Below are 14,700 nucleotides of genomic sequence, written 5' to 3'. Positions count from 1 at the left end.
AGTGTTCAGCCTTACATTGTTCAAACCGGAGTCGACACTGATGGAGAGACTCAGGAAGAAGTTACAACTTTTAGACGTTTCTGAATGGTTAGTGGATAAATTGATGTAGTTGCTGTGGAGTTGATTCAACTCATCGTCTAGATCATGTTAATCTTTTGTGCAAATCCAGTGTTGAATTGACCCTCATTTGTGAAGCAGTCCGGCATAAAATGACGGCATGACAACAACACTCTACTACAACAACTCTTCCTCTTCTCTAAAGCAGCCCGACATGGCCCCGCCCCCTTTGTTACATATTCTCGGGGGCAGGGTTTATGTAAATTTTGGGGTTAGTGATGTCCCAAAATTGGCAGATGGAGCGAAAAATGGCAGATGGAGCAATAATAACTGACATGATCCATAATATCATGATATTTTTAGTGATATTTGTAAATTGTCTTTCTAAATGTTTCGTTAGCATGTTGCTAATGTACTGTTAAATGTGGTTAAAGTTACCATCGTTTCTTACTGTATTCACGGAGACAAGAGCCGTCGCTATTTTAATTTTTAAACACTTGCAGTCTGTATAATTCATAAACACAACTTCATTCTTTATAAATCTCTTCAACAGTGTGTAATGTTAGCTTTAGCCACGCAGCATAGCCTCAAACTCATTCAGAATCAAATGTAATACATCCAAATAAATACAATACTCACATAATCTGACGCATGCATGCCGCATGCATGACGAACACTTTGTAAAGATCCATTTTGAGGGTTATATTAGCTGTGTGAACTTTAAGGCACTGTTTAAGGCAAGCGCGAGCTCTGTGGGTGGAGAGCACGGGATTTAAAGGGGCCGCAGCATAAATAGGCGCGTTTATAATGATGCCCCAAAATAGGCAGTTAAAAAAATTAATAAAAAAAAATCTATGGGGTATTTTGAGCTGAAACTTCACAGACACATTCAGGGGACACCTTAGACTTATATTACATCTTTTAAAAACATAATCTAGGGCACCTTTAAATAATTAAAGGGTTAGTTCACCCAAAAATGAAAATTCTGTCATTAATTACTCACCCTCATGCCATTCTACACCCGGTAAGACCTTCGTTCATCTTCAGAACACAAATTAAGATATTTTTGATAAAATCCGATGGCTCAGTGAGTCCTCCATTGACAGCAAGATAATTAACACTTTCAGATGCGAAAGCTTCGAAGCTTAACAAATCTTTTGTTTCGAATCAGTGGTTCAGAGCGTGGATCAAACTGCCAAAGTCACGTGAAGCATTGAAATTTCGAAACACTTATGATATAACCAAGCCTCGTTTACTGAAATCACATGACTTTGGCAGTTTGATTCACGCTCCGAACCACTGATTCGAAACAAAAGATTCATAAAGCTTCATGAAGCAGTGTTTTGAAATCACCCATCACTAGATATTGTTGAATAAAGTCGTTATTTTGTTTTTTTTGGTGCACAAAAAGTATTCTCATCACTTCATAACATTAAGGTTGAACCGCTGTAGTCACATGAACTGAATTTTAAATATGTCTTAAGTACATTTCTGGGCATCTGAAAGTGTTAACTGAGCCATCGGATTTCATCAAAAATATCTTAATTTGTGTTCTGAAGATGAATGAAGGTCTTACAGGTGTGGAAGAATTTTTATTTTTGTGTGAACTAACCCTTTAATTTTGTTTTAATTTTAATTTTAATTAAATGTTGTGAATTAAACAGCTCGTAAACATACTTTATCACTAGAAAAAATTCAACCTGTTAAACATGAAAGCATTATGCAATGATTTAAGACATTTTCACCTTATATAGAACCTTTAAAAGGTTCTTTAAAATTTAATCAAGGACCCAAGTGTTCTGTATATAGTTCTAAGAGTTTAGTGCAGTTCGACTGTAAAGCAGCAGAAGTTATCTCTCAGAACACATAAGTGATATTTTTGATCTTCTGAAAGGCTCCTAATGAACAAAAATTGCATTCACGCTTCAGTAGAATCGGTGAGAGGATGTCTGGACTTAAGATGAAGAACCCGTTTAATCAGTCCAGTCCTGCGATTGTCTTTAAGAGACACTTTGTTCATGAGCCTTCCATCAGAATTCTTGGAAACCCTATATTTAGTTCAGATAATTAAATATGAGAAGTGAGCTTGAACACGACACAATGGTTAATGTGATCTAGGAATGATTTTCTTTAATGTACTCTAGTGCATGTGAAATAAATCATATGATATAGCGGCATGTGTGAAGATGGAGAGCGAACGGAGGCTGATGTGAGATTACTGGGATCTGCAAGAATATTTCTTACCTCCATTTTTGCATTTGTCCATCTAGGAACCTCGACAACAGCGTGGAAGATGTTCTGAAGGAGAAACAGAAGATCACTACTCATGTCTGCCATGTTTTACAATCAGAGGATAAAGCAGATGCTCCGCAAGCCTTCAGTTCCTCAATGATTCTACAGAGCATGAACTAATGACCTTGTGTCATGCGCATACATGCAATTAAATTTGCATCAATTAAAGGCAGTAAAATAATATCATGTTGCACTCAATATACTGTATATTTAATTAAGGATAGCATATTTGTGTAACTCCTTAAAATAGGCTTCACTTTATTTAAGCAAAATATTTGTTTCTTCTGGTTTCAGTGTGTAATCTGATCTGGCCGAGTTCTTTGCATGAGTGCACATGTGTATTGAATGATTATTTTAATTCACGTCTTTTGTGTGAGAGACTTTATAAAGTAAGTAAGTTCATCCGCTACGGATGATTCTTTATATAAATTTGTACTGACATGAAATCATTTCATCTGCTGTTAGAAAAATGTTTGTCATGTGCATCTCTTTCTACATACTGTGCTTATGGTGACTTACTTGTTACACAGTAAGTAAGTTATATTTTTATGCTAATCTCCTCTGTTTTTATTTTCGCTTGCAGGATTTGAGTTCGTGTTTCTGCAAGATAATTCTGGCCTGTGTAATTTATATTGAACAAATCCCCTGGGATCTCACATGGCAAAATCTACTTCCATAATTCACCTGACGTATTATTGTCATGAACTCCAGGACGATTACTGTGAGAGAATGCATCAAATTTTATTTCATTCACACACACCTCAGGGAGAAACACACACAGATACACACTCAAACACACACAGGTTTGTGAATGATACATTCACTGATTTTATATCAGGTCAATGATATTTTCTATCCCTGATATGACTTTTCTGTTTATCATTGCTTTGGCACAAAATGCATTCAATGACGACATCTTTCAATTTACATGCATTCTTTTCTCACATATACACAAACGCCACCAAAGGTTTATGTACTATACAGGCCAATTTGCACGTTTACATACTCTTTTCAAAACTGTTAAACTTAAGTTCAAAACCTAAAAAAACACAAAAATGAATAAGACAGATATTTGCAACATTAATACCATATTGAAGTATATTCTGAATCTAAAAAATCAAAAACATGTGTCTTTCGATTCATTACCATCCATTCAAAAGGGGAAAACTTGTGAATAATTTTGTACTGTAATGTAAACATGGGCTTTGTAACATATACTACAGTGAATTAGTGTCATTCGGCAGTTGAGAGTGTCATTCTTGTTTTGTAAAGAAATTCTGAAAAAAAAGGCCAAAGTATTGAAAAATGTGTCCTAGTGATTGTAAAAAATGCTGGTTGAGATGCTTTTGCCTTGTTACTGTAGACTGCTTAAATTTCTAAGTTGATTACGTGATCATCATTGATGAATCAGTCAATCTGTGTGTTTTTCCACAGTAAATGATCAGAGTTGAAGGGGGAAAATTTCTGTTTCTCATTAAAGGGATAGTTCACCCAAAAATGAAAATTTGATGTTTATCTGCTTACCTCCAGTGCATCCAAGATGTAGGTGACTTTGTTTCTTCAGTAAAACACAAATGATGATTTTTAACTCCAACCGTCTGTCAGTCGTATAATGCATGTCAATGGGAACTCCATCTATAAGAGTCAAAAAAACATGCACAGACAAATCCAAATTAAACCCTGCGGCTCGTGACAACACATTGATGTCCTAAGACACGAAACGATCAGTTTGTGCGAGAAACCCAACAGTATTTATATCATTTTTTACCTCTAATACACCACTATGTCCAACTGCGTTCAGCACTCGATTAGTAAGGTCTGAACGCGCTCTGATGCCGGAAGTGATCTTTCACGCTTATACTACTTTTAGAGGTAAAAAATGACATAAATACTGTTCGATTTCTTGCACAAACCGATCGTTTCGTGTCTTAGGACATCAATGTGTCGTCACTAGCCGCTGGGTTTAATTTGGATTTGTCTGTGCATGTTTTTTTGACTCTTATAGATGGAGTTCCCATTGACATCATTTGTGTTCTACTGAAGAAACAAAGTCACCTACATCTTGGATGCCCTGGGGGTAAGCAGATAAACATCAAATTTTCATTTTTTGGGTGAACCATTCCTTTAAAAACTGTTCCAAAGATCTCATCATAAATCAGGATTAAATCATACATACTGTACCTCGGCTTCATCAGCGTAGATGGGGATGTCATGGAATGGAGAGATATATTTTCCCTCCACGTTTTCTGCGAAATGAGATAAAAGACCTTTTCAAAGCACCGTACTGTTCCTAAAATACTCAGAGATGAAAGAGATTTTCATCACTTTCTGATGTCTGACAGTGAGCACAGCATGGTTTATTGTGATGTTTTGAAACCAAGACAGAATTCATTATGCTCAACACTTATGGATTCACCAAAAAGCTGATTTTCTCTGATACATGCTGATTGGTCACATAGCAACTGTAGTTTCTTCCTCCTGTTACTGCCACCAGCAGATGCTGAACACTTTGTGTGTGTAGGTGTGTGTGTGTGTGTGTGCTTCACTGTGCTGTCCAGTCCATGTATTAAAAGAAGATGACTAAATATCTCTGTGTATAAATATAAAGTGATAAAATGCTACCAGCCTACACGGGTCATTGCTCTGGCTGTCATGAAGCATCCTCTGTAACATTTATAAATGAATATGCTTTGGTAATTTAAAGGTAGTGTTGGCAATTTTTTTTATATTTTTCTTATACTGGTTGAAACCCTCTTCACATCCTGATAGCGATCAATAATAGAAGTGGTCTAAATATTAAAAATGTAGGCTACACTATATTGCCCAAAGTTTTGGGACGCCTGCCTTTACATGCACATGAATGACATCCCATTCTTAATCCGTAGGGTTTAATATGGAGTTGGCCTACCCTTTGCCGCTATAACAGTTTCAGCTCTTCTGGGAAGGCTTTCCACAAGGTTTATGAGTTTGTGGGAATTTTTGACCATTCTTCTAGAAGCACATTTGTGAGGTCAGGCAGTGATGTTGGCGAGAAGGCCTGGCTCACAGTCTCCGCTCTAATTCATCCCAAAGGTGTTCTGTCGGGTTGAGGTCAGGACTCTGTGCCAGTCAAGTTCCTCCACACCAAACTCGCTCATCCATGTCTTTATGGACATTGCTTTGTGCACTGGTGCGAAGTCATGTTGGAACAGGAAGGGATCATCCCCAAATTGTTCCCACAAAGTTGGGAGCATGAAATTGTCCAAAATGTCTTGGTTTGCTGAAGCATTAAGAGTTCCTTTCACTGGAACTAAGGGTTCAAGCCCAAACCCTGAAAAACAACCCCACACCATAATCCCCCTCCACCAAACTTTACACTTGGCACAATGCAGTCAGGCAAGTACCATTCTCCTGGCAACCGCCAAACCCAGACTCGTCCATTGGATTGCCAGACAGAGAAGCGTGATTCGTCACTCCAGAGAACATGTCTCCACTGCTCTAGAGTTCAGTGGCGGCGTGCTTTACACCACTGCATCCCACGCTTTGCATTGCACTTGGTGATGTGAGGCTTGGATGCAGCTGCTCGGCCATGGAAACCCATTCTTGTTCTTGAGCTAATCTGAAGGACACATGAAGTTTGGAGGTCTGTAGCTATTGACTCTGCAGAAAGTTGGTGACTTCTGCGCACTGTGTGCCCCCGCTCTCTGATTTTACGTGGCCTACCACTTCATGGCTGAGTTGCTGTTGTTCCCAATTCCTTCCACTTTGTTATGATACCACTAACAGATGACCAAGGAATATTTAGTAGTGAGGAAATTTCATGAATGGACTTATTGTGCAGGTGGCAACCTATCACGATACCAATTCACTGAGCTCCTGAGAGCGACCCGTTCTTTCACAAATGTTTGTAGAAGCAGTCCTAGGTGCTTGATTTTATACACCTGTGGCCATGGAAGTGATTGGAACACCTGAATTCAATCATTTGAAGGGGTGTCCCAGTACTTTTGGCAATAGTGTATATTCTGTGGAAGTATTACACTGTGTCCTAACCAGACACAACACCGCGAAACGCGATAAAATGTTTTTTTTTCCATGTTAATCAGAGTATTTCTATTTTTCTGCGATGTCACGGCTGGAACAACAACACAAAGTATGGCAATTATAATCTCAGGTAATGTTTATGTGCTTTATTTAATGTTAAAAGCATCTAATGTGAGTTTGAATATCATTTTGTGTGTCTTTTATAGCCGTACTAAAAGCAACAATGGACAATTCACCTCAGATCTTCAAAATTAATTAAAGGAAACAAGAACGTTCAACCTGTCTGCTCGTTGTGAACAGACAAGTGTATTCTATGACAAAAATAGTTTCAGCGACTCAGTATGTATTTTTAATAATGCTGAAATGGTGTAATATTCATGAATTTGATTATGTACTTATCCATTTAGTTGGAGTGCCGAGCCCGCCCTTTGAGTTTTGATTGACATTATTGGGTCAAATAGTCATGTCGCTTCTGGTGTGGGCAGACAAATTGGTTTTTGCATGGTGTTTGTTTAGGACACGGTATCATGACCAGTTCCTCTGCGTTCACACCATGTCATAACCGTAATTACAAAATGGCAACCCGTGACGTTCTCCCCGAAGCTGTTCACGTCCATAGACTGGGATTTTTGCCTTTCTATGTCAACACTGAAACAAATCTGCAGCAGTCAGTGGTACAAGTAAGAGCTCTTTAAGTTGTTTACGTTCATTATTATTGTAATATTATGTGCTTTGAGACATGAGGCAATTTAAGGGCTTCTCTCGTGATGCTTTGCGCGTGTCCTTTAGAGGAGGCGTGGCTTAGGAGACGCTCTGATGGGAGGGAGGGAGGGAGGGAGGGAGGAAGGGATCTCATGCTTTCAAAGCTAACTTGCTATCTAACCCTATCTTTAAGGAAGCATATATTTTCAGAAACCTGCTTTGTTCAAGACCACTTCAGCTTTGTTAATTAGGACTTGAGGTAATTGTCTTGCCTTTGTGTAAATACATTTAGTCTTTTCTCAGTGATTAACTTAAATGAGCACATCAAAGTGGAAAGTTATATTGGACAGGGAAAACTGACAAATTGAATATTAATTAAAATGTTTACACAACGTTTGAGTGCAGAAAGATCACAAACATCTGCTCAAGTAGAGACATTAATTCACTTCATTCAAAACCAAATAATATAGTTTACATCTTCAAAAAACTGAGTTTAATGTTTGATCTACTATATTAAGACTCATAAAATGTGCTGCATAACAGCAATGAGGCAAAGAGCACATCTCATCTCTCAAGTCTCAGTGCAGTTCTTTAGATTAATCATAAATCAAATCAAACTCTAGTGAGATCAATGATAGGATGTGCTGTGACACTTACTGAAGTAAACTCTGTAGTCTGGAGTATTGTCTCTGCCTCTCTCTTCCACGCTGAAGCTCATGCTTGTTGTTATTCTCGTTCTTTGAACTGCTGACTGCTGTTACTGACGGCTGTTGAGAAGCTGTTAAGCCAATAATCAGACTCTGATCCTGTGGAGGAGAGAGAGCGAATCATTTTGGGTAGAGGATATCTGCCAAAGTTCACCAAACTGATGCTTTCACATTATATACATTATATAACATCTATCTATCTATCTATCTATCTATCTATCTGACTGTCATTATATCTGTTAAATTATTATGTTATGTTTGATACGAATTTGTCATGTACTCCAGTTAAGCCATATCACAGATATATTGTTCTCGTAGTATTACATCATCTACAGTAATAGCATTTGCTGAAGCTTTTAGATCCTTAGCTGCGATTTTTGATAGTCTACCTCCTTTCATTGACACAAATGAGCTGTCTTTACTGTTTGACTCTGTTTGTTCGGATATACTGAACCATATTGCTCCTTGTAAAATTAGACATCAGAAAGTCAAATCTTCCATGGGTAAATTAAATGATACAGTCATTAAGACAAGAATGTAGATAAATTGCAGAAAATGGATAAATTGCAGATTTCTTATATTATGCTGAGGGATTCTTTAACTAAATTTCAGGAAGCAGCAAAAATGGCTAGAGCAAATAATTTTTCTGAAATTATTGTAATATATTCTCACCAGCCTTCAGTTGTTTTTTTATTGATAAAATCAATGGTATTCCCACTGCAATTGCACCAAAGAAGTTAGATCTTGGAGTTGTTGCTGCTCCTTCAAGAGCCTTTAAGATGATGTCGCTTTTGGAAAACACTGAGATCATGGGTATGTTAAAGGTAATCCAAACAAGTCTCTTTACAGAAGTTTTTGATAGACTTGGTCCATACATTTTATTAATCATAAACAAAAGTCTGGCCGAGGGTTGTGTTCCACCGAGTTTGAAACATGCGGTAGTGGAGCCCTTGTTAAAGAAACCTGGCCTAGATCCATTTATACTATATTTATTCCTTTCATTGCAGAAAAGGTGGTGTTTTGTCAGCTTTCTTCTTTTTTAGCAGAGATTGACATAATGGTTAAGTTTCAGTCAGTGTTAAGAACTGGTCATAATACTGAATCCGCCCTTATTGGGGTATTAAACAATATTTTATTGGAAGCTGACAATGCAAATTGTCTTGTTAGACCTGAGCGCGGCCTTTGACACAATGGATCATAACGTTTTGTTGGGGTAAGTGTGGCTTTACATTGGTTCCATTCTTACCTGGAGGTTAGAACTTTTACTGTAAAGATTGGGAATAATTGTTCTTCAGCTGTTCCTGTTGGGGTACCTCAGGGCTTTATTTTAGGGCTGTTTCTTTTTTCTATATACTTGATTCCACTGGCCTCGATATTTAATAAATTTGGCATTTCGTATCTTAGCAGAAAATAATCCAGCTGAAAATGCCTTGAGGAGGTGAAATGTTGGATGAACTCGAATTTTTTAATGTTAAATGATAAAAAGACTGAAATTGTGCTTTTTGGGGGGGGGAAAGCATATTGTTTACTCCAAAAATGAGTCAGTTGACAGTTTTCATCCTGTGTAAAATGTCATGCCACTAACTTAATATTTTTTTTTCTTTCAAATGAGGAGGAATGCAAAATTGAAGTCAATTTTATCAAAGAATGATCTTGAAAATGTTTTACATTTTCACGCTTGGATTATTGTAATGCGTTATATGCAGGGGTTTGTCAGTCATCCCTGTCAAGGTTACAATTGGTTCAAAATATAACTTCATATAACTATGCACAGTGCACAGAAGTCGCCAACCTTCTGCAGAGTCAATAGCTACAGACCTCCAAACTTCATGTGTCCTTCAGATTAGCTCAAGAACAAGAATGGGTTTCCATGGCCGAGCAGCTGCATCCAAGCCTTACATCACCAAGTACAATGCAAAGCGTGGGATGCAGTGGTGTAAAGCACGCTGCCACTGGACTCTAGAGCAGTGGAGACATGTTCTCTGGAGTGACCAATCACGCTTCTCTGTCTGACAATCCGATGGACGAGTCTGGGTTTGGCGGTTGCCAGGAGAAAAGTACTTGCCTGACTGCATTGTGCCAAGTGTAAAGTTTGGTGGAGGGGGATTATGGTGTGGGGTTGTTTTTCAGGGGTCGGGCTTGAACCCTCAGTTCCAGTGAAAGGAACTCTTAAAGGATTAGTTCACTTTCAAATTAAAATTTCCTGATAATTTACTCATCTCCATGTCATCCAAGATGTTCATGTCTTTCTTTCTTCAGTTGAAAAGAAATTAAGGTTTTTGATGAAAACATTCCAGGATCTTTCTACTCATAAGGACTTCAATGGAGCCCAAAAGGTTGAAGGTCAAAATTACAGTTTCAGTGCAGCTTCAAAGAGCTCTACGCGATCCCAGACGAGAAATAAGGGTCTTATTTAGAGAAACCATCACTCGTTTTCTAAGAAAAAATGAAAATTTTATACATTTTAACCATAAATGCTCATCATGAACTAGCTCTCTTCTTCTTCTCTATTAGAATTCCAGCAGTGTAGACACTGCTAAGTGTATTACTGCCCTCCACAGGTCAAAGTTTGAACTAAATTGTCATATACAATACGCTAGTGCAAGTATATAACAATTAGTTCAAACTTTGACCTGAGGAGGGCAGTAATACACTTAGCAGTCTGATCTCAGAAGCAGTGTCTACACTGCTGGAATTCAAATAGAGAAGAAGAAGAGAGCTAGTTCATGATGAGCATTTATGGTTAAAATGTATAAAATTTTCTCTTTTTTTAGAAAATGAGTGATGGTTTCTCTAGATAAGACTCTTATTTCTCATCTGGGATCATGTAGAGCTCTTTGAAGCTGCACTGAAACTGTAATTTTGATCTTCAACCGTTTGGGCTCCATTGAAGTCCACTATATGGAGAAAAATACTGGAATGTTTTCATCAAAAACCTTAATTTCTTTTCAACTGAAGAAAGAAAGACATGAACATCTTGGATGACATGGGGGTGAGTAAATTATCAGGAAATTTTAATTTGAAAGTGAACTAATCCTTTAATGCTTCAGCATTCGAAAATTTCATGCTCCCAACTTTGTGGGAACAGTTTGGAGATGATCCCTTCCTGTTCCAACATGACTGCGCACCAGTGCACAAAGCAAGGTCCATAAATACATGGATGAGCGAGTTTGGTGTGGAGGAACTTGACTGGCCTGCACAGAGTCCTGACCTCAACCCGATAGAACACCTTTGGGATGAATTAGAGCGGAGACTGCGAGCCAGGCCTTCTCGTCCAACATCACTGCCTGACCTCACAAATGCGCTTCTAGAAGAATGGTCAAAAATTCCCACAAACACGGATTAAGAATGGGATGTCTTTAAAGTTCACATGCACGTAAAGGTAGAGTGCCCCAAAACTTTCTCTATATCTTTATATCTATCTATCTTTTATGGTTCACTTCATCTGCAGCAGCAGACAATCTTATCTAAAGAATGCTTCTAAAAGAAAAGCATTATTCTCCTCAAGCTCTTCCTGCTCGACTCCTGCAGTCTGAGACCTCAATATCCATGTGTTTGATTCAGTCTGTATAAAACAGTGGCTCTCAACACTCTGACCTTCACATGTGCTTCTTATTTTCTCCGTCCCTGCCGCAGTGCCGTATCCTAAGGGCAGGTCGACACGCGGATCGCTCGGTTAGCACATCACCATGTGTAAATGTCAGTGTGTGAGAGGAAGACTCTCTGTGATCCACCGAGAGCAGCGGGTGGGATAGACGGGAGTTTAGCGCAAAGCCAATTACACCCGGATTACCCAGAGAGCTCCAGCTGGTGTACGTACTATGATTTCACCAGGACTCTTTGATAAGGTGCTTATATAAGCTCATTTTTAACCTAGTAACATTATAGATAGTAACACAGACTATAAATAAACAGGCAGGGGAGGTTCTTCCTCATTAGAGTGCAATTGAACAGTCAAATCTGTGTCACGGATTGTGTAGGAAGAAAGTTGACAAAAATGGATGCAAACAGTTCAGTGCTGTATTTACAGACACGTTTGTCTGAACTCTTCTAGAAGTGCAGTCAGCAGGGTTTAATGAAGTCCCACTGAGTGCAATTAAAAACAGTATGAAGTTGAATATATTGCACTTGTATCTGCAGAATCTACTATAATGGGATATTTTATCATAATAATGAAGTGAACATGGAGTGAATTTTAAAGAATTTCTCTACTTAGGTTTGACTGGATTTAAAGTCCCTGTCAAGCAAAGTCTGTTTACTCATCAGCAGCCATTTTGCAACACCTCCTATCAGCTATTTCGGGCATCCAAGACCAAGTCCTACCTATTTGAATTGGGGAATCCTGAAATCTCCAAAACTGTTTGTCAAACTCACAATTAAATAACGTATCTCAAATCAGCAACAAAATCTAGACATGAACTGTCCCATAAATGTTGTTTTTTATGCTCTTATGCACATGACTTCACCGTCGACCGTTATGACTGAGGTCACGCCCACTGAGTGGCACAAAGACTGAGCGGCAGCATTGGTTTTCAGTGTGAATGCTGTGAAAAACACACGAAATGCATCCAAAACGGGAAAGAGCTTTGTGATTGACTGTACAAATAGCTTTGACACAAAATCTTAGATATATTTTTACAGACTCCCAAAAAGCTACAGAAAAAAGAAGCAAATGGATCACTGCAATTCACAGAAACAGCTGGACTCCAGCAGAGAAACATGGATTTGCTGTTATCATTTTGTGTCAAAATGTTGGATTTTGGGGTAAAATCATACAGTATATCTTGTATTGTAATATATTGTGTTGTCAACTCGTCAATTAAATATTTACCGTCTTATATTCTGCATAATTGGGTGTTTTTAAATAAACACTGACAAAAACTATACAAGTTTTAGAGCTGGATGATATGAAGATATAAATAACATTGATAAAAGTGATCACTCAGATTTAAACCTACCAATATTGTATTTATATAAGGCTTTCATTGGCAGATTTGCTTTATGTATTTCCCCGGCGTCGAAATCAGGCACATATCAGGAAACACGATTCCTAGCTGCATGTCATTATCCATGGTTTAGGTTTATTTGACATGTTATTCGAGCCCAACTTTTAGTGTAATCGTTTGTTTTACTCGCGTTTTCACAGTTTCCTCTATTAAATCCAGTCATGCAGCAGGTTCTTTTGCCACTCATTCCAGCTGAGGGAGCGCGTTCCGGCAGGAAAGTGACGTCGATGCATACCCTCTATAGCGTTAAAAAGTTTTTTTTCAGGCTAGACGAGCCAATGCGCATGTGCGGTCATAAGTGCCAGTCTCATGCTGTGTTCACACCAAACGCGAATAGAGCGTCTGGCGCGAATGATTTCAATGTTAAGTCAATGTAAAGACGCGTTTACGCGCGTCTTTAGGTCTCGCGGCGCGAATGAGGCGTTTAGCGCAGCGTGGAAGACACGAATTCGCCTCATTTGCGCGTCTAGTTCGAGACTGGTGCTTTTTGTGCATTTACGCGTTTGACGCGAATTCGCGTCTGACACCCGAGTTGAAAATTTTTAACTTTGCCGTAAATTCGCGCCGCGTTAACCAATCAGGAGCCTGCTTGCTGCTGTGGCGGCAGGCCCGCCCGGAGTCACTCATTCAAAATGGAGGAACGACTGATATTATCAGTGAGCAGTCACCCAGAGATTTATGACACAAGTTCATACTTCTACAGGAATAAAAAGGACCTCGCTTGGAAGAGTGTCGGTGAGGAGATTGGGCAACCTCGTAAGTTGTAAATACACATTTCACTTTTGAGTCACGTACACGTTTATCGACCCGCGAATACAAAGCGGTAGCTCTCTCAATGAACGCACGATCAACATCAGCCATCTTGCAAACAGACAACCGCCTAGCACTTGCCCCTCCCACAAGAAGCGGATTTCGCCTCAGACGCGCGTCAATTTCACTTCAAACGCTTGTTTTTTTACACGCGTCTATTTCGCTCTAGACGCGCGAATGCATTCAAAATGTTCAAGCGGCAAACTAGACGCAAATTTGACGCTCTATCTATTCGCGTTTGGTGTGAACGCAGCATCAGGTTTCTATGGGAACCAGAGCTTCTAACGATGCAATGACTTTATCGCTCATCGATTGGCTCTTTTACCTAGAAGGCGGGATGTATTCCGCCATATAGAGGGTATGTACGTGACGTCACCGTCGACCGCTATGACTGCGTTATGCCTACTGAGTGGCAAAAGACTGAGTGGCAGCATTGGTTTTCAGTGTGAATGCCGCAAAAAACACACAAATCACATCCAAAAGAGCTTTGTGATTGACTGTACAAACAGTTTTGACACAAAACCTGAGGTATATCATTAAAGACTGGCGAAAGCTACAGAAAAAAAAGCAAATGGATCACTGCAATTCACAGAAACAGCTGGACTCCATGTTTTGCAGTTATCATTTTGTGTCAAATTGTTGGATCTTGAGGTAAAATCATACAGTATATCTTGTATTGTAATATATTGTGTTGTCAACTCGTCAATTAAATATTTACCATCTTATATTCTGCATACTTGGGTGTTTTTCAATAAACACTGACAAAACTATACAAGTTTTAGGACTGGATGAAATGATGATATATATAACATTGATAAAAGTGATCACTCAGAATTAAACCTACCTATATTGTAGTTATATAAATCGTTCACAGGCAGATTTGCTTTATGTATTTCCCCGGCGTCGAAATCAGGCACATATAAATGTCAGGAAACACGACTCCTGGCTGCATGTCAATATCCATGGATTAGGTTTCTTTGACATGTCACAAGGAACACTTTCGAGTCCAACCTTTAGTGTAATTGTTTGTTTTACTCGTGTTTTCGCAGTTTCCCCTATTAAATCCAGTCATGAAGCAGCTCTTTTGCCACTCAGTCCAGCTGAGG

The 14,700-nt window shown here is 38.8% G+C and overlaps 1 protein-coding gene and 1 long non-coding RNA gene across 4 annotated transcripts in view; one reads left to right on the top strand and one right to left on the bottom strand.

Moving 5' to 3' along the window:
- Window positions 1-14,497, bottom strand: part of ppa1a (inorganic pyrophosphatase 1a) — a 28,571-nt gene extending 14,074 nt beyond the window's left edge. For all 3 annotated transcript variants that reach the window (XM_048171387.1, XM_048171386.1, XM_048171388.1), the window contains exons 1-4: window positions 14,439-14,497; window positions 7,729-7,877; window positions 4,531-4,595; window positions 2,302-2,355 (exon numbers count right to left, since the gene is read on the bottom strand). In XM_048171387.1, coding sequence (XP_048027344.1) covers window positions 2,302-2,355; window positions 4,531-4,595; window positions 7,729-7,789 — 180 coding nt within the window. In that variant the 5' untranslated portion in view covers window positions 7,790-7,877; window positions 14,439-14,497. The remainder of the gene's footprint in view (window positions 1-2,301; window positions 2,356-4,530; window positions 4,596-7,728; window positions 7,878-14,438) is intronic.
- On the top strand, window positions 27-3,864 carry LOC125255881. Its single transcript, XR_007182019.1, has 3 exons — window positions 27-87; window positions 2,328-2,738; window positions 2,933-3,864. It is a non-coding gene; the product is annotated as an uncharacterized LOC125255881 (long non-coding RNA).
- Window positions 14,498-14,700: the final 203 nt, after the last annotated feature.

This window comes from Megalobrama amblycephala, linkage group LG20 (assembly GCF_018812025.1).
Source record: "Megalobrama amblycephala isolate DHTTF-2021 linkage group LG20, ASM1881202v1, whole genome shotgun sequence".
NCBI classification, from domain to species: Eukaryota; Metazoa; Chordata; class Actinopteri; order Cypriniformes; family Xenocyprididae; genus Megalobrama; species Megalobrama amblycephala.
Note: the sequence above shows the minus strand (reverse complement) of the source record. Positions and strands in the feature narration are given on the sequence as shown.